Source organism: Misgurnus anguillicaudatus, chromosome 23 (assembly GCF_027580225.2).
Source record: "Misgurnus anguillicaudatus chromosome 23, ASM2758022v2, whole genome shotgun sequence".
Classification (NCBI taxonomy): domain Eukaryota; kingdom Metazoa; phylum Chordata; class Actinopteri; order Cypriniformes; family Cobitidae; genus Misgurnus; species Misgurnus anguillicaudatus.
In genome coordinates, this window is record NC_073359.2 from 36,739,907 (window position 1) to 36,763,642 (window position 23,736).

Sequence of the window (23,736 nt, forward strand, 5' to 3'; positions counted from 1 at the left end):
TGAAAACTTTAAACACTTCATATATGTCATCCACAGACTGTACAATGTTATAGATAGCACAGATGTCTTCATCTACAGCAAAAATATTATCACCCGTGGAAACCTTCATTGTCCACTGCTCAGTCTGCAGCTGCCCGTACTATGCAGTACCTTGAAGGCCTTCAGGAACAGGTCCAACATAATGTTGCATTCTTAAAGCTGTACAGGGCAACTTAACAGTGCTGATTTGTTCAACCTCTGATAATCTTCTTATTATCTGCGCAAGAGGAAATTCTGTCTTTCTCACAAACCTCTTTAGTTTACAGAGGTAATTTTCATATGGAAAAGCTGAGATAGAGTCTAAAGAACCATGCAGTTGGGCATCAGCTGACAGGTGCACCAATCCATGAACATTATACACATCTTTTCCATAAAGCTCCCCAACATGGCTCACAAATGTTGTGAGTAATGTGTTTGCATAATTGTTGTACAAAGAACACAGTTGAGGACTGACAAGGATGCGAATACCAGTACACAATAACATAAAGTTATTATATACATCACTATCTAAATGTGGTGCCACAGCAACAGATCCCGTATACAATAAAATCTGCCTTAGTTCAGTAGCTTTCCAACGGTCTATCTCTCTTAGAGACCTTGGCTTCCTTGCAAACTCAACTGGTATGTATGGACGCATCTGAATTAGACTATGAGAAATTTGATCAACAACACGGGAGGATAAACGAAATTTCAAAGGACCCCTGAGCCAAACATTCAACAATCTCTGTGTGACACATAAACATGCAAGGTGCATATAATCCAAAGGGAATCTAGTCACCATGCCCACATCTAGACCAGAAAACCCATGTGGTCCATCATGATGATGCTCCGCATCAATTCTCTCTGAAATCCTGCATCAGTCCGTAACACAAAATCATTTATGGGGTATGTCATTCTGTTGTTAATATAAACATCTGGCTGGCTACATTTATCACATCTATGATATCCATTGTGAGCTTTTATGTTTTTTACAAAAGCTCTCGCAGGGGTATCACACACAACAGAATCCAGCTCAATGAAAACTTGTTTCCTTCTAAAATGGAATCCCTTCTGCAGCTGCTTTAACTCATAAGTGAAGTCATCAGGGGCATTTGGTTTTTTTATACCACTAAAAAGGCCAATAAAAACCGGTTCACTCATTGGGACACTCAACAAAAGTCCTAAAATGGGCCATAACTGTAAACTTGAGCTCTTAAATAATGGCAAGCCATCAATATTTATCTGCAATCTAAAAGTAAAGCCATCAGCAATATTTTCAATTAGTTGGCTCAGGGTGTTATGCATAGCTGTCAGGATACCTCGATAATAATACAAACCACCACATTTTTGTTGGATTTGGTATTCAGTTTTTGTGTTAAGAATGGTTCGAGCATCCTTGGGAAGTTCTGGGTGGTACAATCTCAACAAACTAAGGAGGGCTGTGAGGGCTACTAAAGAAACACCAAAATGTACAGACCAATTGGCTAAACTTTCAGCAAGGCTGACTGGCTCATCTACAAGCTCAGATTCTGATTCAGATTCGGCCTCTGAAACATGTTGTCTTTCTGTCATTTCTCCAATATTATCTGTGCAAACAGAATCTAAATGGTAATCTATTTGAGGGGATCTTGAGTCATTGCTGTTTTGTGTGTCATTTGTCATAAAATCTGTGTCAACTTTGTGAGCCTGAGTTGGTTCTGATTCTAATAGACAGTCTTCTGCAATGTCATGCAGTCGTTTTTCGAGGGAAATACGAGCCCTCCGCCTGACTCCAGAGCTTGTTAAAGGTGGTTCCCTCCTTTTCATTGTTTCTAAAAAAAGATTTATTATGGAAGAAAAATCCTTGTTCAAATTGTTTTTTGATATTTTGATGCCAGAAGTAGTTACAAGTAATTCAACTGTTATTCCATTTAAAATGTTTAGAATGGAGACAAAAACACCATATTCCCTGTAAAAGCTTATGGAAATTTGCACACAAAACTAAGGTGCCAAATATATAAAAAAATCAGTAATGCATGTAGCATGTAACAGTGTTACAATGTAATCGTTTCAAATCATGCAGTATAGTGTTACATTGTAAACTTTGTCGTTTCAGAGGACTGTAAAATAGATTCTCTCTTGTGCGTGCATGTTAAATGAAGCCTGTTAACGTACTGTGGCCTACAGTCTCTAAACTCAACTGCTGTTTAAATGAGTGTAGCTCTTATTCGAAAAGCAAATGCATAAACAACGACAATACTATTGTTGGTGTTGATGTATAAAACAAAATAAGCAGTTCTCGCTTATACAATAAATATAGTGTGTTTAAAAGAGAGAGTTTGGGCTGCGCTGCGGAGGACGCCTGTATGGTATTTTATTTTAGCGCAGATCTTTGGTGTCTGGACTGTGTTTATTATTATAAAGCAATTATGCACCAAGGTTAGCCGTCATGCTTTTGCACAGTGAAAGATAGTAACAGGTTATTATGTGACAGACAACTAGTCCAGTTCTCTTCAGTACACAGCAGAGCTTCAACGAAAATGACTACAAGTGGCCACGATCAGACTGCTGCACCTGTGCTCTCACTCACTCTAAAGCCCCGCTGTGACATAAAGCGGTTTTACATTACAGACACTAAATATCTATTATATATGCAGACACTTTAATGAAGAATTGTAATACACTGATTATTTATTCAGGGGGTTTACCTTTATTTCTGAATATGGAAAAATTACAGAGGTCTGAATTTTCATGACACTGTTGCTGCAACCACAACACATCCGAAGTGTATGGTGGTTACAAAATGAGCACTGTGAAGCATCCTGCTCAGTTGGGAAGGAGTTTCTGTTAGATTTGTTTCTTTCTGCAAACTCTCTAAATCTGATTCAGGCTTAAACTGCAAGGCAATACAGCCGCAATAGCCTACTAGAGGCAGTTTACAGAGACCATTTTGTTTGATTATCTGTACACGCATGAGAAACCGAAACCCGTTTATGGTAATGGACATTTCGAACGCTACAAGGATTGACCAATCACAATCGTTTAGAACCCCTGACCAATCAGAGTATACTTGCCGTTTGTGGGGGTGGGGCTTTGAAGAGACACGCGCTGCAATAAAGCGTTTTAAAGAGAGATGTTGCAAATATCCATATTATGAGAAAAATAATGAGTTTTTTAAACTTTAATTCAAACAACAGTATTGTGGTAGACCACAACAATAAATATATACACTTTTTTTGTGGTCATTTTAGTGGCTCTTTAAGTTGTTGTTGTTCCAGTAGGGAAAAATATGAATTATAATCTTGTGGCTTCGTTTACCTAACAAATTAACCTAAAAAAAACAACTCACAAATTTACATTATTCATTATGGACTATTCAGTTCAAATATATCTACTAACGTCAAACACATTTTCAAGTTTTATAATTTATTCAATTTTAAAAGTACATTCAGATACATAATATGGCCTAAAAACTGCTTGATGCATAAACACACATGAACAACTTCCTACAGAGAAAAGATACACCCTTTACACAGCTATTTTATAAGTATACCTGACTGCATGAAACCTGCATTTGTGTACCTCCCAATAAATAGCACTGGAGTTGTTCTTCACTCGCCAAACCATCATAATGTACATTTACTGATATTAGAGGAAAGTAGGACTTTATTTCTTTACAGAGAGTGATCAGATATAGATTTATATTTTCATAATCCACCAGATTTTGCTGGTAACATGTTATCACAGTGACTCTTGATTAAAAATGTCAAGGTAAAAACACATAACATAGAGGAACGTCAAATAAGGCTATTTAACATTTTCCTTTGTTTTTCTTTGGATGTATTTGTGATACAAATCTCATTCAAGTTCAATAATTATTTTATTTAAATTTTTTATCACATATTTGTTAATATCAGAACATCTTTAAGCATCACATTGGGCAATCATTTTACATTGGTGTGCAAAAAAAAATAATACATACATCTTACAAGTCAGTAAATAAAAACAGCCAATCAAACCAATACTCACATCTGACTTTTCTCTCAAACATGTTAAACATTAAACCAGGAATACCGCTCCTCTATGAAAACCAAAAACGAAAAGCAGGTAATAAATCACATTATTAATAAACAAGTTCCATTAATGACATTAAAAACACATTCACATTATTTTGCATAAAACTTAGGTAACAATTTACTTTACAGCTTGCAATTTACAGTGTAGGTAAACAGAGTTTACAGCTTACATTAGTGCATGCTTGTAGGTATAAGAGAACAATATGAAACTATGGGAAATAAAGGGCTAAGAACCTGAAACTATAATTCTACAACCATGTGGTAAGTATAACCTAAGCTAAGCAACAATCTTATGTTTAGTCGGAGGTTCATGAGAACATACCAAATACTGCGCAAAATGCCCCTTTTCCATCTTGTTACTGTACAAGAATTATACATTTTGGGTTAAGAGGTGGGTTTTTTCTGTTGTGTGTATGACATGTAATATAGCTACAGTATGTGCAAAGATATAAACAGATATTTTTGCAGCAGTGCTCTTTACTGGTCACACACGCAAACACATGTTTTCCTAGGGCCAGAGTAGGACTCATTTTCAGCCCTGGAGTTTCATGCCTTAGACAGGCCCACTTATTTGACAACTGACTATATAAAATTATTAAATCCTCAGTAGCCTGTAAGTTCTCGGCAGACATGCAATTCATTGTATTTTTCAAATATATCCTTTCCTGTTTAGTGTAAATACAGTACGGTAGCCTAAACAATTATGATTTTTGCCAATCGTGCAGCCCTGCCATAAGGTATTTTAATATTATTAAAGTAAACTTATTCAAAAACTACTGAAAGAGAACAGTTTTGGTTTACCTCTATATTTTTATTTTTAAAAATGTTGGGCAATGAGTTAAATACTCCTCCTAGGGGATTCATGCAATTGACACCAAAAGTGTATAAAAGTGGATGCATTTTAAGACCACTTTTGCACAGTGCAAGCAAACAGTTACTTATGTGTAACCCTCAAATTTGGATTTCTCTCTGCCTATACAGAGATATGTATATGAGAGTGTGCTCCTAACATGCAGTGCATGTCTTCACATCCCAATCAAACAGTGTTTAAAACAAATATATTTATTGTGGACATTGCATTTTCATGCTGAAAGTTTATTATTTGCATGCGATTTAAATTTGTAACAGTTTAAATTCCCTTTTACTTGCAGCTGCTTTTGATCTCTTTTGCGTCTTAAAGTTAATTAATTCATCTATCAATAATATTAAAGAGAAATTCACTCTCTGCTCTTGACTAAAGAATTGTTGTATAAGAATCTGTTTGTATTTAATTCATACAGTGAACACTGCAGTTTTTTTAATTTCATTACTTTAAAAAAGGCTTATGCCTGTTAAAAGTAATAAATAAATAAATATATTTGTTAGAATTATATATTTTTGCTTATTTATTTGATTCTCTATTAAAACTATAATATACAGTACTGTGCAAAAGTCTTAGGCCACCACCTAACTTGTTGTTTTAGAAGTTTTAATATCCATCCATATTTATTTTTCAATCTATTTTATTAAGATACAAACAGAAAATACAGGAAATATGTACAAAAAATAAAATAAATTTTCAGGATTAAATGTCTTCTTTAGGAATGGTCTTTGCTTACTTGCCACTAAACACATATTGAGCGTTTTTGAGCAAAACTAGTAAAAAGACTAAGTTCTTTAAAACTAGAAATTAGGATTTAATTTTATTTAGGTTTAAGAGATACTGCAGTTTCCTGCTATTGCTCAAGTGGAAGGGGAGTTTACCCTAAAAACAGTTTACATTTTTATACAGTTTTTAATACTATATACACATTTCCTGTATTTTCTGGATGTATTCTATTAAAGAGACTAAGAAACAATTATATATGATCACTATAGCATTGCAAAACAACAAATCTAATTCTGGCATGGACAGTACTGTACATATTTACTGTAAATAATATAACAAAGGCAGTATATGTGGTATTACTTAAACCTTTTTTCAGATAAAGTCCTAAAAGAGCTTACATATTAGCTTGAAGAATAAGATCGGCTGTTCATGAAAACAAGAAGTCGGTTCTCTGTATCTGTTGCAAAAATCATGTTTGAAGCACCCCTAGATCTCGCTAACTTTCTCCCAAATGTAAGACTGTTGCCCGCTATAGTAGGTCATACATACCATGCAATATTAGAATAGATGTAAAATACTATTTATAAAATACTTACAGTATTAATAATTTTTACTTCTTCAGGTTCTTACAACTTTATTTCCCACAATTTGCATATTGTTCCCATATAAACAGTAGTAAGTACTGTTGAGATTGTGCAGATATACCAATTATTATAAAATGTATGCGTCAATTCAGTTTACTTAGACCATAAATTATCTGCTATAATCTAAATTATTAATTCATTTATTACAGCTCAACACTGAAGACTGGAAAAGGAGTGGAGTTATTTTATTTATGGTCATAAAATATACATTATCAATCTAGGCATTAATATACATCAAATGGCTGCTTACATCCAGACATGTACGTACATAGCTGTAACCAAACCATACTTGATCTCAATTTAGATGAGCAGCTTTACACTTATCATATTCTAAAGGGGTTTGGTGGCACAAGCAGCTAAAATAAGAATGTTGCTGGTTTAAATTTTAATTAAATAAAGAGTATACTAACCCTGACCATTTTATTTGCAGGACTTGCCAATGGTTGTGTTACTTAAAAGCTTTTTTGCACATGTAACATTTGCATTAGCTTTTTAGATTTTTTTTATAAAATGGAGGAGTTACCATAAATTACCCTTCTCTGCTAGCAGGGCTTGTTGACATTGCAGAGTAGCTCTGTGACTTTAATGAGACGGGCCACAGTGCTCTGGGACTCTTCCTGCAACCGCTGGTTGTTCTGCCTGAGACTTTGCACTTCTGCCTGCAGCAATTCTTTGTCCTCCTTTTCCTGCAGGAAGCAACATATACAAAAAAACATGACTATCATAGCTTTCTCAATTTTTATTGTTAAGGATGGGTGTGCTGCAAATCGGCCTCACATACTGTACTGTTTTAGCTTAAAATACCCCGCAGATCATTTATTATAGCAGGTTAAACTTTTTGAGGTGTGAGCAAAAATGTTTGTCACTTTAAATGAATATGAGCTTGCTAATGCAACAATTTTCATAGAAAGGCTGGGTTTCAACAACTCCTGCTTCAGCAGCAGGAGAATTTTAGATGCACCAAGATATCAGTAATCGTCAGAGGTGGAGAGTGTATCCAAAAACTTTATTCAAGTAAAAGTACAAGTAACTAAAGAAATAATAACTAAACTACAAGTAAAAGTCATGATTTTAAAATTTACTTAAGTAAAAAAAATTCAGTGAAAAGAAGCCTAAGGACACTCCAGGGGTCACCAGAGCGAAATCTTTTCAGATCAGTAAAATGAATTTAACCAGCACACTAGGTGGCGGCAATCAGCTTTAAACTCTCCAGTCCCCCACTCCAGTGAAAACGAATTAGAGATTGAAGTTAAAGGCAAATTAATATGCTGGATCTTCCCACAGTAAACGCATTTTCAAAGTGTTTATTATTACAGTGCCTTCGTTATTACTGTAAAAGTGTATATTTATAGCTATGTGATGAAAATACTGTTAAATCGCACCAACTGATATACTATCTGCATGGTTAACGGCTACTGTTAGCGCTCTCATCTAGTCTGCCTCTGCTGCACACTGTCATTCGTAACGCTGTATTTAAAGTAGCCTACATTTAATCACAGTAAATTAAAACTTTGAAAAAAATTGCTCTTTGAACATATTCTTTTTTTATACATGGATATACAATTTTTTTTAAAGATGTCAGAAAGAAGGTGAGAAAGTATATAGTTACTTAGTTTCTACGTATATAGGCAGCATATGTTTTGCTTATATGTATTTCACTGAAAATTCACCTAAGAAATACATTGATATAGACAGTTATAAAATGTGAATCCTAATCTCTTGCATTACAATATGCTTATGTGTGATAATTGTCAGTGCAAAGAGGGAGAGGAGGGTGGAGATCACACACACACACACACACACACACACACACACACACACACACACACACACAGAGAGAGAGAATTTTAACAAAGCTTTATTTTAACATCATTAGAAAAACTACACAAGAAAAACAAAACAAAAACAAAAAACAAAACAACAACAACAAAAAATAAACAAAACATACCAGTAGTTACACAAATTTCTCAGAGAATGACAAATTTCCTTCAACAATGGAACAAATTATCCCATCATAGCTCCATATTTCCTCAAAATCTTCTATATTATTCAAGCAACTATAATATCCATGTTCTAAGGAAATTCTAGCTCTAACAAGACTTTTAAAAAACATACAAACTTCAATATTGTTATCTTTTTCAATTTTCCTCATTCGAGTTACGTAAATTGCCATTTTAGCCTGTCCAATTAAAAAATTCACAATTTTGCTTACATTTTTCTTATTTTTCCCAAAATTAACTCCAAAAATAAAACACACATCTGAAAATTCCTCATCAAAAGCAGCAAACAATTCTTTAAGAATAATTAACAGAGCAGCTAGCCGTACACATTTAAGAAAGCAATGAAAAATGGTTTCTCTACAATCACAAAAAGGGCATTTGTCTGTAACATCTGAATTTAAAACAGATACAAAAGCATTGACAGCGATGATACCATGTAATACTCTCCACTGAATGTGTCCAACCCCTTAAGTCAATGGTGGTTTATAAAGTGCTTCCCAAACAGGCCTCTTTTCATCCCCTACTTTTAAAAAAGATCTCCATGGCGTATCCACTCTATTTCTCAACTTTTCTTTATTTAAAACTTTAACACAAAAAGTATAAAGACTTTTCCCCCCAACAGAGTTAAAAAAAGTAAAACGAAAATCATTTTTAAAACACCAAAAGTCCTCTTCATCAAACTTTGGCCTCACACCCAATTAACCAGTTCTTTAAACGCAGTTTTTCCTCTTCTGTTAAAGAGTCCCGGAAAAACTGTTCAATTTGTCCAACCTTCCGTAGTGAATGAACACCGAGTCTATTAGCTACAGCATCAACATTATTCAAAAGTGGGCCAACTAGGCTTGCCAAATCCTTCACTGTGATAACTCTGGCTTTAATGAAAATTTACCCTGTCCATTTTTTTTTTCAAGGCCAAAAAAGAAACTAGTTGGTGCATCCATTTCATGTATATTCTGGAAACGTGATCTTACCAACGCTCCATGTCCTCTGATTCCTAACAGATCAGCTAAAACATCTTTTTTTCTTTTAATAGTTTGAGAATGACTTTGATCATGTGTGGAATCATATAAAATCTGAAGTTCAATTATTTCAGATTCAAGATTTTCTACCAACTTAACTACATTCCTGGAGTTATTAAGAGTGTATTGTTTACAAAATTGTTGAATCTGAATTTTTCCTATATCCCACCATTGTTTATATGAATTGTACTGATACAATGTGGATCTCCGTTGTTCCCAAAAAAAAAAAACTTTTTTAAAACTCTCATCATTAAACAGCGAAACATTATATGCACTTTTAACTTGCACTTTTTAAGAGAGTTAACAAAAACTACTGTACAAACTAAAGAGTGATCTGAAAAACTAACAGGGGATATAACACATGATTTAAAGATTTGTGAATGATGTTTAAAACCATATATTCTATCAATTCTTGCCATTGAAACATCATTTTCCAGAGAATGTGTCCAAGAGTATTGCCTAAAATCTCCATGTTTATCACGCCAAACATCCATTAAATCAAAATTTTCTATAATACATGCTAATTTATTTCGTGAAGACATATGTGGTTCAACATGATTGCGATCCAAATTACTCACAGTACAATTAAAATCACCAGCTAAAAAAAGAAATTCTACAGAGTCACATTCTGAAAGTGTATTAGACAATTTTTCTAAAAAAAAGCATTCTTTCTCTTGCACTCTTGCAACAGGAGCATATACATTGATTAAGACCATTGTTGTTTTTTCATACTTTACAATGACCTCCCTGCTACCACTTCTTCCACTTTGTAAGACACTGGCAAAAAGGATTTCGAAAATAAAATGCCCACTCCAGCACTATTAGTGCTACCATGACTCAATATTACTGTGCCATCCCATTCCCTTTGCCAATCCACTTCATTATCAATAAATGAGTGTGTTTCTTGTAAAAAAGAAATATCAAAATTTTTCAACTTAATTAAATCAAACAGGCAAGCTCTTTTCTTGGCATCTCTCGCTCCATTTAGATTTAAGCCCGGTATACACTGTGCGATTTTAAATAGTCCTTTAGGATTGTTGCTTGCCACACTGTGCGATCAATATCGTAGTTAAGTCCATGCCACACTGTATGATTTCAGTTTCCATCAATGTCAGACTGTACGAGTTAAAAGACTTTTAAAAATCGGACGCACGCAAACAAACGTGTCCGCAGTTTTACGTCATCGATCGACGACGGCTGTGCAAACACACGCTGAAGCGAAGGCTAGCAAACCGAAACAACATTTACCGTTCATTTTAATAATAAGCATAAAAAGAAGAAGGAGACGAGTACCTGGCATTTGAATTTCCAGCGCGGTTTCTCTCCAGGCTGCTTCATTTATATCCTATCATGGTACAGTGGTGATGACACGTTGTACAAACACTCTTTATCTTTCAATAACTCCTCAAGTTTCTCCTCCTGCTGTATAGTCAACCTGGCTCTTTTTGACATTTGTCTGCGTTGATTTGTTGTTGTCGCCGTACTAATTGCATCATCGGGTTCTGTGCTTCTATTGGTTATTGAGCTGCCGGTTGTCGTAGGGAGATGTCACACAGCAGGATTGTGTCTCAAAATTTCTGACACTGCCAGATTTTTGTCGGAGGATAATTTTGATCGCAACGGTCATTAATCGGCTGTCTGTGAACATGTCAAACTAGCGATCAAAGACGGCAGATTTTAGCCAGGGATTCCAGAAATCTTTTAGGATTTCAAAATTTGTCCCAGACAGCTAAATCGTGGCTGAAATCTCACAGTGTGCACCGGGCTTTAGTGAGGAAATCTTAAAATCACCCATAAGAAAAATTATGGTTAACAAAAGAAACCCCACTTCAAAAGATGTCCACAGCTTATTCTTGTGATCCTTCCACATCATCTTGCGCATTTTTTGCTCGTACTTTCTGCACTAATTTTTTGATACGAAACACTTATGTCTCACTGAGCCCATCCCCATCCACACTTTTCATCAGTACTTTTGCAGTTTCAATAAACCTGGCTCTGTCTGGGAAATATTCATCTACAACCACATTTCTTTTCCCTTTTGTTACTTGCAGAAAGCTCCGAAACTTTCCTAGATCATACTCATCCTCTCTTGTGGCAGCTGCCATAGTCTGAGATGAGCTTTCCCTTTCACTATCTGACTCTGAAGAGAACTCCATCTCACTGCTAGCATCAGTAGTCTTACTTGCATTATCTTCTATTTCACATTGTTTACTAACATGACCCCTTTTTAAATCTGTTCAATACTAGCTCTAGTTGCTTTTCTTTTTATCACTGGTATTTTAAAATTTGATTTCTCTGTGTTTATTACATCCTGCCCAGTTAAAGCAAATTCAGCAATTTTCCTTGTAGTTCCCTCTCTGACTTCATCTTTATTAGACATATTTGGAGTTGCATTTTCTGTAGAAACTGATATACTCATTCCACTAACGTTTTGCTCATTTTCTTTCACAATGTTATTTTCATCTACATTTCTCTGTTCAGCATCTGTTCTCTCAGAGTTATTCTGTTCTTCATTTTTCTCAGGACAGGCTCTGGCTAAATGTCCTTCTCTACCACAGTTAAAACACCTCATAATATCTGGCGTTACAAAAACAACATAGTCAAACCCATCAATTGTGAATTTGAACGACACATTCAACTCCTCAACTCCATGTTTTAACACCATATACACTTGTCGTCTAAATGAAACGACATGCTTTAGTAGCGGAGATTTAAATCCCACCGGTATTTTTTTTATTGTTGACACGAGATGGCCATAGCGTACTAGTTCACGTTCCAACACCTCATCTTTAATTCTCTTGGACGGATTCATTAAAGGGAAAACAGCAGTGTATGTGTTCTTGATTACTAAACCGCGTTCAACAACCTTGTTAGCTTTCTCTACAGAATCCAAAAAAATTACTACAGCGCTGTTCATTCTTGACGCTGACTTTATACTATCAAACCCGACTAATCCCGTGCCTTCGGGTGAGGTGTTCAAACCCGCCGGCCATAATGGCCGGCTGCTTAAACTAACACTACTTTCCTTAAGTACTATAAACAACACTTAAGCTTATAAAATAAGAAAAAAGAAATCACCCTTGTGAAGAGAAAGTATAAAAGTGTTAGAAAAATGCACCACTGACTGTCAAAGTTGAGAAAACAAATAACCGCTCTCACAGCCATGCTCCACTACACCCGCGCACACACGAGAGAGAGAGAGAGAGAGAGAGAGAGAGAGAGAGAGAGAGAGAGAGAGAGAGAGAGATTGCATCCATAAGCAGGTGGGAATTTGGTCTGCTAGTGAAGTGAAAATTGTTATTCTTTCTTATGTAGCTTACATATTACAGCAAACATATTTAGCCTATTTTTGGATAAGAGAAGTTAAAGTGTCATTGTCAAAATTTGTTATGTTAGTTTATAAAGCTGCCATAAATGGAGAAAAAATATCAGCAGGGGCTTTGAAACCCCTAGATTTGGGCTTAGCCCCCAATGTCTGGCTCCGCCCCGGTGATGGACCATGTGACACAGCTACTTCTTATGGTGACCAATAATCACATTGCTGGAGATGGAGGGGGCTGAATTACAATCTTGACCCCACCAGAAAGAGATAAAGATACTCAACCAGCAAACACAACTTTGTTCTGAGTTTTCTAACCTGACGAGGAAAGAGACAACAGCATGACTGAGGTCAAACTCTTGCGAGTACAACCTCCAAACTTCCATCAGCTTTATAGCTCTTCAACACAAAGTTGCTGCAAAGGACAAAACAAATCGCTCGTCTTGGACTTAAAAACATCCTTTTTGGTACAACAGTTTACTTCTTGGATACAGAAAAAAGCCTGCACTCTTCCCACTGCTTGTACTCAAACAAGGACGTCCCTAACGACGGACTGATCACCCGACTGATCATCATCAGTTTTTACCAAACTTCTTTGAGACCTTGGCACTAGTTGATTGTAGCATAGATGTTGAACATTGCCACCCTGTAGAAATTATATGTGTTTTCCTTTAAGAGGCCTACTACTAATTCTCTTTGAACACCACATCCAACAGCATTGTATTTGCAGGCTCTGTTCATTATTGCTTGTGTTTATTCGTTTAATTTCCAATATTACTTTTTTGTTTTTCTAATGTTTATTTTCATTTATATTCATTTCTATGTAATTTATTTGCATTACGTAGTAGTCACCTTGCATATTTAGTCATATAAACCCCATTTTATTGCAACAGTGTCTTTCTTGTGATGGTAATGAGAGGCTCCACTAGTTGTCCAGAATCTCACAAAATCCTTTAGATATATTAGATGACAAACTCCCTCCAATTTACATATTTTCTTATTTGTTAAATGATATATTCAGATCATTCTTATTGTTAAAGTGAAATTCTTTAGCTGGTGCCCCATAAAAAGGAAGGGGGTCATCTGACACACGCGCATGCACACTCACCTCTAGTGCCCTGTGTATGGCATACTAAATTAATTGGTGCCGTGTCAGAATCACTACACTGGTTACTCTTGAAATCAAAGAGGCTGTTTACTGTCCAAGAGAGAATCTAGGAGCGCTTCTTGCTGAAAGGACCACTTTGTGTGTTTACTGTATTAAGATATGTTTTCGTCGATCAGACAACAAGTGGCCAAGAGAAGCACATTCCGTTACACCTGGTATTTAAAGATACAATTTGTAGAATCCACCAATAGAGGGCGCATGATCAAAACAATGACACTGACGTAGATTACTGATGCTCTAAAGCAGCATGGAATTAGGGGATCAGTTGTCTTTAACTCAACTGCTGAAGGCCATCAATTAGACGGGAACGAGAATTCATGTTAACAGATGAGGTAAAGTAAGTCAAGTTTTATAAATACTTGCAAGGTTTGATCAAAATAAATTTTGTTACACTATCAGTCCAATTCGATGGTGTGCCACCATACTTACTTGTGTAACAGTCTTTAAATAGGAAAAACATGGAAGTGTTTGGTTGCTTCTAAATCCATCCCTGTTTGGAGTCATAGGAATGAATGGGCTAGACTAAATGCTAACTCATTCACAACGCACTGTACAAAGATGAGGTGCACACATAGACTAAATAATACATCCATGTCTTTTTTCAAAGTTAAGCTAAGAACATAGTAAAATATTGAAAAACGGTGTAGTTTTCCATTAAAATTACACCCTTTGCGTGGGAAGTGGCATAAGCATGTTTTCAGCCCTGTTTTGTTCATATCCACACTTAAAGGACAAGTTCTGTATTTTACACTTAAAGCCCTGTTTTCAGATTGTTTATGATGAAATAGAACGGTTTTGACTGAAATTTGGACATTTCGGGTGTTTGATCTATCACCTCCCACCTCTACAATGGGTGTATAGATGCACTGGAACAATCATTCCTAAAATGCATTAAACTTTCGTTTACAAAGACGTGAAACTCATGTGTCCAAATTTCAGTCAAAACCGTTCTATTTCATCATAAACAATCTGAAAACAGGGCTTTAAGTGTAAAATACCGAACTTGCCCTTTAATAAATGAGGCCCCTGTTCCAGACGGAACCTTTCTGCTGAATTTTTTGGAAAAATCTGTGGAATTCTATGGAATATATATCAAATGTTTTAAAAGATGTCAGAGAATATAAGCTGTAAATATTACAAAATTGCATCTAAAATAATTACTTTTTTATCCCTAACCAGGGATAGTCTTCTGAATTAAAAACTCACATTTGAATCTAAATGTGAAGCTGTGAGGAAAAAAGGACATCAGCGACTGTTTTGTTTCAGGAATCGCTTCCACATAGACAAATCCATTATGACCCTCTTTTACCAAGCTTTTTTTGAATATGTTTTATGCGCTAGTAGCCTGGTTTGGGAACCTCTCTATGAAAAATAAAAACTTACTCAACCAAATAGTGAAGTGGTCTAACAGGTTGATCGGTGAGCCACAGATTAACGTGGAGACCTTGTACACAAAACAGTTACAGTGCATAACTGGTTCAATTTTAAATGACAGTTCCCATCCATTGCACAAAGAGTTTGAGCTTCTCCCTTCTGGGAGTAGGTTACCAATCTCTAGGTGTAGAACAAAAAGACACAAAAACCGTTTTGTCCCTGCAGCAATTACACTGAGGAATAAGTCGTAGCTAGATGCATTGTGCTTGTTTTTTTGTTTAAACCTTTGACCTGTACGAACTTTTTAAGAACTTTTTTTAACTAAACTGTTTTACAGTTTAAAGTTTTGATTAGTAATTTCATATTGGATGTTTTAATGTTAAAATATTCATTGTCTTCACACATATCACACATCATCCAGGTGGTTTGTTTGTTCTTATTTGTGTATGAGGAATCTACCTATGGGTACAAATAAAGTAGCTTGAACTTAAATTGGACCAACATGAACAGGTAATGTGCATATCAAGATAGAATTATATTTTGTATATAAAGTTACATATACTATTGTTAACTTCGCTTTAAATTATAGAGAGCACACATTTTATATAAAATGAAATTTACTGCGGTCACATCAAACAGCACAAGCTACTACTGCCCACAACCACGTGGATGTGATGGGTTTGTGTACTTGTCAATGACGCACAAACACGCATGCATGGGATATGTGTGCTTGTCAATGACGGCTACTGCTCACAAACACGCACAAGTGCAGGGCTTAACAGGGTTAAAATCCACAGAATTCTGCTGAGTTTTTGGGGAATATCTCCGGGATTCCGTTTGGGCCTGGGCATGACTAACCAACAGCAGAGAAAGTACTTTTCCTTTTGAAGGTCATCCTGAAGTTGCTTCAACATGGTCTCTAACTGGGACACCTTCTCCTCAAGTTGGCCAGATGAGTCACTGCAAAGGAAAGGAGAAACAGGAAAAAGTTTAATAAAAACACATTTTTTGACCATTTTATTCATGTTTTTATTTAGCCACTGTAAGAGCATGTAGAGTGCAAAGAAAATACGACAACATACAGACAGATTGTTAAATTAATTACTTAATTTACTAGAAACTAAATAAAGTGTTGAGTATAAAGAGTCAAGGACAACCAACACAATTTGAGTTAAATTTAACTTATAAGTTCATATTCTAAAAATTGCCTTGAAATTACTACATAAAATGTAACACCTGTCCTTTTTTAAAGTATTGCCATTGTCAATGAAAAACTAGTATAGTCAATCTCACCTGTCTTTTATGTTGTTAAGCCTTGTTTCTGTCTGCATTGCAGTCTCTGGGGACTCATGTGTGCCATCTCCTGCATTCCTATCTGAAATCCAGTATTAAATAATATTACTTATGCTCTTATCTTTTCACTGGTTATAACTATACAAACACTCCTTAGTAAACACAAGTATACCACAAGCTTACATGCTATCATGTTTAAGCACAACTTTTATTTCCTGTAATGAAATTATTTGTTATTTGTCACCTTCTTGAGAGAGAGCTTCTAGCATGTTCCGACAGGCACTGGCAAGATTAGCAATAGACTGCCACTCCTCCTCAGTTGAATCTGTAGTCTCTGAGAGAACTGAAATCAACAAAAATATAATATTTAATGTAGATTTATGGTTTCAAATGTTGCACTAAGATCCAGTAATACAAGGAGTATAATTGCAACATGATTGGATGCTAACAAGAGATAATTTGTAATTTATTTGTAATTTTTTTTTGTATTATGGTGGGGCCTGAATCTTGGTCGAAATTTTTGTTTTCTTCACAAATTGGCGCATTTGGCTGGATACTACTTTGATTTGAGATTGGTCAGGAATTAGTCTCGCGTAGCCAGACCATCAATACTGAAGGTCTGGTGTTTTTTGCTGCTTTTTCTGGACAAAGCCCGCCCACAAGCAGTTTGACCGACATGTCAAACAACCAATCACAGTTTGTTTCGTCTAGCGTCACGTTTCGGACTCCCCACAATAACGAGCCCGCTGGCAACAAGTCAGTTATTGAAATAACCATCCGCAACCGAATAACATCTAAATAAACAACATTACTCACCATAGGACAACGTCGTACACTTCATCAACAGCCACACCAATGAGACGCTCCCGTTAAACATCTGTTTGAAGCATATCTCTCCACTTTTTAACACATACAAGCAATTCAGGAGAACCAAATTTTTTGACTCTACTAACTGCCTCAAGCAAAACTCTTGGACGTCTTTTAGAGAGTCTATGCCGCGAACTTTGCATATTTTTGAGAATCCAATGTTTAGCTGGTAATGATAACTGGTCATTATTGTCCACGTGAACACGACTGATTCTCTTGCTCTATGGAACGTCAGAGCTTTGTTTTCCAGGGACTGAAACTAATCGCGACACTCACGTCTCCTGGAAATCTGGTTTATTTCAACAAATCAAAGACGACTTTGACATTCTCACCGGGTTTCCAGAAAAGTGTACGAAAAACATCAGACGTTTAGCCAACAGTCTGTGGGCGTGACGTCTGCGGCTGAGACTAGTCAGGAATTAGCTACAGTGGTGTGAAAAAGTGTTGGCCCCCCTCCAGATTTCTTATGCTATTGCATATTTGTCACAAATTTAAATATTAGTCAACGATAACACAAGTGTACACAGCATACAGTTTAATGGTTGTTATTAATAAGACAAAACGTCCAAAACTACATGGCCCTCTTTGACATTTTTTTGCCCCCCGTTAAGAATAACTTAACTGTGGCTTATCACACGTGAGTTAAATTTCTCTAGCCACATTAACCAGGCCCGAATACTACAACACCTGTTTGCAATCAAGAAATCATTTAAATATCACCTGCCTGACAAAGTGAAGTAGACCAAAAGATCCTCAAAAGCTAGCCATCATGCAAAGATCCAAAGATATTCAGAAACAAATGAGAAAGAAAGAAATTGAGATCTATCAGTCAGGAAAAAAGTTATTAAGCCATTTCTTAAGATTTGTGACTTCAGTGAACCACAGTAAGAGCCATTATCCACAAATGACAAAAACATGGAACAGTGGAGAACGTTCCCAGGAGTGGCCGGCCAACCAAACTTACTTAAAAAGCACAGCAACGACTCATCCAAGAGGTCACAAAAGACCACACAACAACATCCAAAGAACTGCAGGCCTCGCCTCAGTTAAGGTCATTGCCCATGACTCCACCATAAAGCTGAAAGAATACTAGGGACGTCCGCGTATGGGCGCCGTCCGCATGACGTAATTTTCGTCATCAGATTTGAGACCGCGCGGACAGTGCGCGTACAGTCCGCATACAACAGTGCATGCACGTGAGAATATTTAGACAGGACACTCCACTACAAACAATTATACCAATGAAACAGACAACATTTGCACACACACTAGCGTTTTCCTTCTTTAACTTTTACTTCTTACAAGAACAGAAAGCTGTGGAGCATGTTTGTTACCATAATGTTGGATTCCTGTTCTTTGTTGTCTTGTTGTTTGTTCTAAACTGTGTTTGCAATGGTGGATCGGTGTAACGGGTTGCTTTAATGAAAGCGAATGAGAAATGAATCCATGTGCAATGAGGTTTTATTATTGTTAATCCCAAAAGGGCCAGCAAACATATCCAGTAAGGGCAAACCAACAAACGTAATCCAGAGACAGGCAAATGGTCAGGGCAGGCAGAGAAGAATCACAACAGATATCAAAAACAGGCAAACAGGTAATCAGGTAACAGATAAACAGACAGGTAACAGGCTAATATACAAACGTATTAATCAGCCGGGAACAGGTTTACAGGAAGTGCTTAAATACAAAAACAGACAGGAAGTGGGAAGTGAAGTGTGACATGACGATATTTCAAAATAAAAGTCAGAACAGAGCAGGGTGTCAAAATAAAAGTACAAAACACAAAACGCAACCAGAACACATAACAAAACCTTACAATCGGTTACTTTTCCTCACCTATCCTAATGTTTTAATGTACTGTAAATGTCGCCAAATCAGTGCTGCCCTGATGGCCTGTTAGACTAATAATTTGAATAAGAAATCTTTGGTATTGCATATAGTGTCGAACGCAGCCATCCACGTGTAGCTGCGGGGAGTATACTTGGAAAGCTGCGCGGACGGGGAAAAAGGTATACCCCGGTCTTAAGAAAGAGACTGGGCAAAAATGGCCTGCATGGCAGAGTTCCAAGACGAAAACTGCTGGTAAGCAAAAAGAACATAAAGGCTTGTCTGAGTTTTGCCAGAAAACATCTTGATGATCCCCAAGACTTTTTTGAGTCCCTGGCATAAAAGTGTGGCTGAATTACAACAATGTGGCTGAATTACAACAATTCTGCAAAGATGAGTTGACCAAACTTCCTCCACAATGCTGTAACAGACTCACTGCAAGTTATCGCTGTAGCAACAGCAGATAACACAAGTTTTAGCCCCCCAACTGCCTTGAAGAGGGTGCCCTGCATTGGGACTGGATTTTGGTGGGTTAACACAAACAAATGCCCAGTTCCATTAAATAAGGCTGCTCTGGCAACTGACAGACAAGGCTGAGAAGAAGAGGACGTTTTGATTGGTCTACAGCATTTCTCCTAATCATCCTTCATGCTCATCAGAAGCGAGGGCAGGCCCGGAGTGGGTAATCGGGAGAACCGGGAGAATTCCCGGTGGGCCGCTTCACTTTTGGGCCGGTCGAGTTTTTTTTTTTTTTACATTTGTCACGTTAGTGAGTCTATCTTCTCTTAAATGACACTTCACACGTTTCGCATTGACACTGCAGCGCGCAGCCTCTGCATGGGTTGTACCATGTGAAGGAGTTTTCCCCTCCCATAGAGTTGGTTCGGTCCATAGCAGGTCTTTTCCAAAACTTTTCTCCGGTAGGCTGGGCCGGCGCTACCGTAACAAAACGCGTCTGAGAGGAGGAGGGCGTAAAAAAACAGGTTGAAGAAAAAAGCCATTGTAGGGGGATGCTGCCAAATGTGCCAAACTTACAGATTTATTTTCAAGAGGACAAACAAAAGTGACAACAGGTAACTTAAAGAGAAATAAGCCTAGTAATGGTTAGCATTAGCAACTTAATTATTCGGCTAATACCATTTTCAAACTATTTACAAGCTAGTGTTGGGCGATATGCCCTATTTTCAGATCGTCCTATCGTCAGCCTGTGAGATCGGCGATACACGATATTATCGGGGGGCGTGGCAGTAGTTTACTCTTTTTTTTTTATTTGTTAATTTTTACTCATTATAACAAGTCACTTGATGGGTGGACAAAAAAAAACAAGACCGTAACGCCGTCGTGACCGCAACCTTCTTAAAACTGATGCCATTAAAGCGAGCGCGTCATTAAAACCCTATCATGATTACTTAATAACTGTAAAAACATGCATCTGCGCACGCACACACAAGTGCGCGCACATACAAACTATTCAATGCATTTATTTAGTGCTGTTGCAGAAGACTACACGTGTCAAGCAGTGGTGCTCTCATGAGGTGCCTTTTTAAACGCATCGGTCCAGCGGAACGCGATCATATTTTAAACACAATCATATATTAAACACAAGGAACGTGTTGCTACAACTCATTGAAATGCATATCATAAACAGGATTAATACCTAGTGATCTGACTTCGGACAGAGCGCAGCTCTCTGCACGTACGCGAGAGTGGCGACATGCAGCGGGTCATATTTTAAACAAAAAGTAAAGTTTGCCTCAGCTCGCATGAAACGCATTAAACTGAAACAAATAAGGATTACTACTTCAGTTTATGTTTAGACTGCGGACTGACGCGAGAGCGCGTGCACGTGAGACAGAGAGAAGCGCAGCTGCTCATGACGCGGCGTGCTGGATTTAGTGGTAGAAGGAGACCAAGACGCGCGCATTAAGTGCAGGTACGTGCAAGAAGGAATTCTCTCTTTACAAGCTCTCCGCGTAAAGTGAAGCAAGCAAACAAACCCTCATGTGAGGAAAAGCATGCATTGTCGGTGTTAATATAAAACTATGATGATAAAAATAATAACCATTCGCCAACTATCGTCTTGACTATCGCCATGAAAGCCTGCCATTGGCGATATGTCTAAAGATCGTCGATACACGATACTATCGTCTATCGGCACAACCCTATTACAAGCCAACATTTTTTTTGTTAAAATATTATTCTTTTGTGTATACATGCGATTCATAGACTTTGCAAATATTATGCAAGCAGTTTCTGAGCAGCAGATAAGCCAGTTCCCCGCTAAAAACGAGGAGGCAATGAGTAAACAATATGAATTAAAGTTATTTAACCTCAGGTTGTGTTCAGAACCATATAACACCTTTTGTGTTCCCAGTCAAAAATGAGCAGCCTAAAAAAGCTTATAAATCACTTTTTATGCTATATATTTACCCAATATTGGATTTAATATTTTTTTGTCAAACTGTTTTCTTTTTTAATTAGGACTGGGTTTTATATTTATATTTGCATCTGATTAATCATAGGCCTCATAGCATTAGCAATGCTAATAATTTATCAACCTTTCCTTGTGGAATAGATTATTTTTGACCCATAATGGGTAAATATTGGACAGAACACGCTGCTGGGTTAAAATTGACCCAATGCTGGGTTGTTTTAACCCAACTGTTGGGTTATTATAATCCATGGTTGCATAACAACAACCCAACATTGGGTTATTTTTAACCCAGCATTTATTCTGTCCAATATTTACCCATTATGGGTCAAAAATAACCCAGAGTGTAGAGGAATATTTTTGTTAACTTCTCATCTTAAGTGAAATATTATTTAACTTTTACCTTATTTGTTGAACCATGATATTAATAAAAACTATAGTAAGAGCTGAACTGTTGCTTTATTTATCCAATTTGAAAAAAGTGCTTATTTGGAATTACACTATGGAAAAAGTGGGCCGGTCTTGGGCCTGAAACTCCCGGGCTGAAAAGTGGCCCCACTCCGGCCCTGAGCGAGGGTGATCATAAACATTCCTTACTAAAACAGCATGGCTATGCAAAGTATTGGCTTATTAACATACAGCCAATTAAGGTCTTACTAGGCATACAAGAAACTTTTAGGCAAATGTGCTGAGGCAAGTTGGAGCTAAACCCTGCAATACACCGGCCCAACAGGACCAAAGTTGGCCATCCCTGCCTTAGTAGGACCAGAACACATTCTCCCATAATTTCAACTCAGTCACTCCTATTTTCTATTCTTTACACTTTAGTTCCTATCTTTTTTATCCTTTAGTATTTTAGTCTCATTTAGTAGTGTTTTTAATTATTCTTGCTTATCTTTTAATAATAAATTCAATTTTATTACCACTGTCTTCCTTGTGTTGATAATACAGTTAAAGTTCTACAACAGGACTATGCAATTGGCGGCCCGCGGGCCAAACCCGGCCCCCAAGGTAATTTGATCCGGCCCTTTATGTAGTCTGTAAAAAAGACATCTCTAGAATAAATTTAGTTAGTTAGACAACGGGCAATTGTGGAACTGAGGGCGTGAAAATAAACACGAAACACACGTAATTGTTGTCATGTGGTGAATCCGACCAATCATGAAACAGCTGTTTCGTCATTACAGCCCACGCAGCTCCTCTTCGCGAACTGCGCTGGCTGACTCAGGCGGCTTATCTCAAATCGCTCTCGCAGTTCTTTAACACCATATGACACAGTCACATACCTGCGGCGCCAGCTCAAGTTGGACAAAATTACTAACCGACAAGCACTGCTTTAAGTCAGCCGCCGATTGGTCTGCGCAGCGCCGCATGAAGTCGAACACACCTGTTGTATGATATGTCAGCTCAATGATGACTTGCTTATCCACAATGACATTATGTTAGATGTCTTAATAAAGAAAACTCGTTGAAACGATTTTGTGAACTGGACAAAAAGATAATGCTGTTTCTCCAAAATTCTAAGCAGACAAAGGCTCAAATATTATGCGAGTCATCGTTCTCACACAAAAATGCAATTAAAACAAGTTACAGTTAGTCGCCATCGCTCACAGCCCAGCACCTGCACCACTTTATGCGTATCGTGCTGACAAACATACACGTAATTTCACTGCTCTTGCGAAATCTAAAAACATATTCTGTCTTATTAGAAGGTAGCCTTATGTTTGCCAATTATTAAGATGGCTGTTGTAGTTTAAATAGGGCTACTGTAATAATTAGCTTTGACAAAAAACCGCATAAAACAATTATGTTCCATATTATAAACTTTTTTGTTATGTGCACTGAAGTGAGTAAATTAGTTAAATTCTCAATGAGTGTGATATGGCTCTTATTTACCTCTTTAAATGTAGAATAAAGCTTACTTGGGCATCTTACAATGCACTTATGTTGTTATGCAATTTTAAAATACAACATATGAACTTGTCTGGATGTAGAAAAGCGTACTTTGACATCTAACAATGCACTAATGTTGTTGTATGCAGTTTCAAAATAAAAAGTTTGTAGAAAAAGCCTATTGTACAATGCACTGATTTTGTTGTTAGGCAGCTTCAAAATACAACATGAGTATGTTTA

At 36.9% G+C, this 23,736-nt stretch overlaps 1 protein-coding gene across 1 annotated transcript in view; it reads right to left on the reverse strand.

Moving 5' to 3' along the window:
* Positions 1-3,858: 3,858 nt before the first annotated feature.
* The window catches only part of LOC129436367 (signal-induced proliferation-associated protein 1), a 194,776-nt gene continuing 174,898 nt past the window's right edge, over positions 3,859-23,736 (reverse strand). Inside the window, exons 13-16 of the mRNA XM_073862229.1 lie at positions 16,723-16,821; positions 16,479-16,560; positions 16,061-16,145; positions 3,859-6,985 (exon numbers count right to left, since the gene is read on the reverse strand). Coding sequence (XP_073718330.1) covers positions 6,848-6,985; positions 16,061-16,145; positions 16,479-16,560; positions 16,723-16,821 — 404 coding nt within the window. The 3' untranslated portion in view covers positions 3,859-6,847. The remainder of the gene's footprint in view (positions 6,986-16,060; positions 16,146-16,478; positions 16,561-16,722; positions 16,822-23,736) is intronic.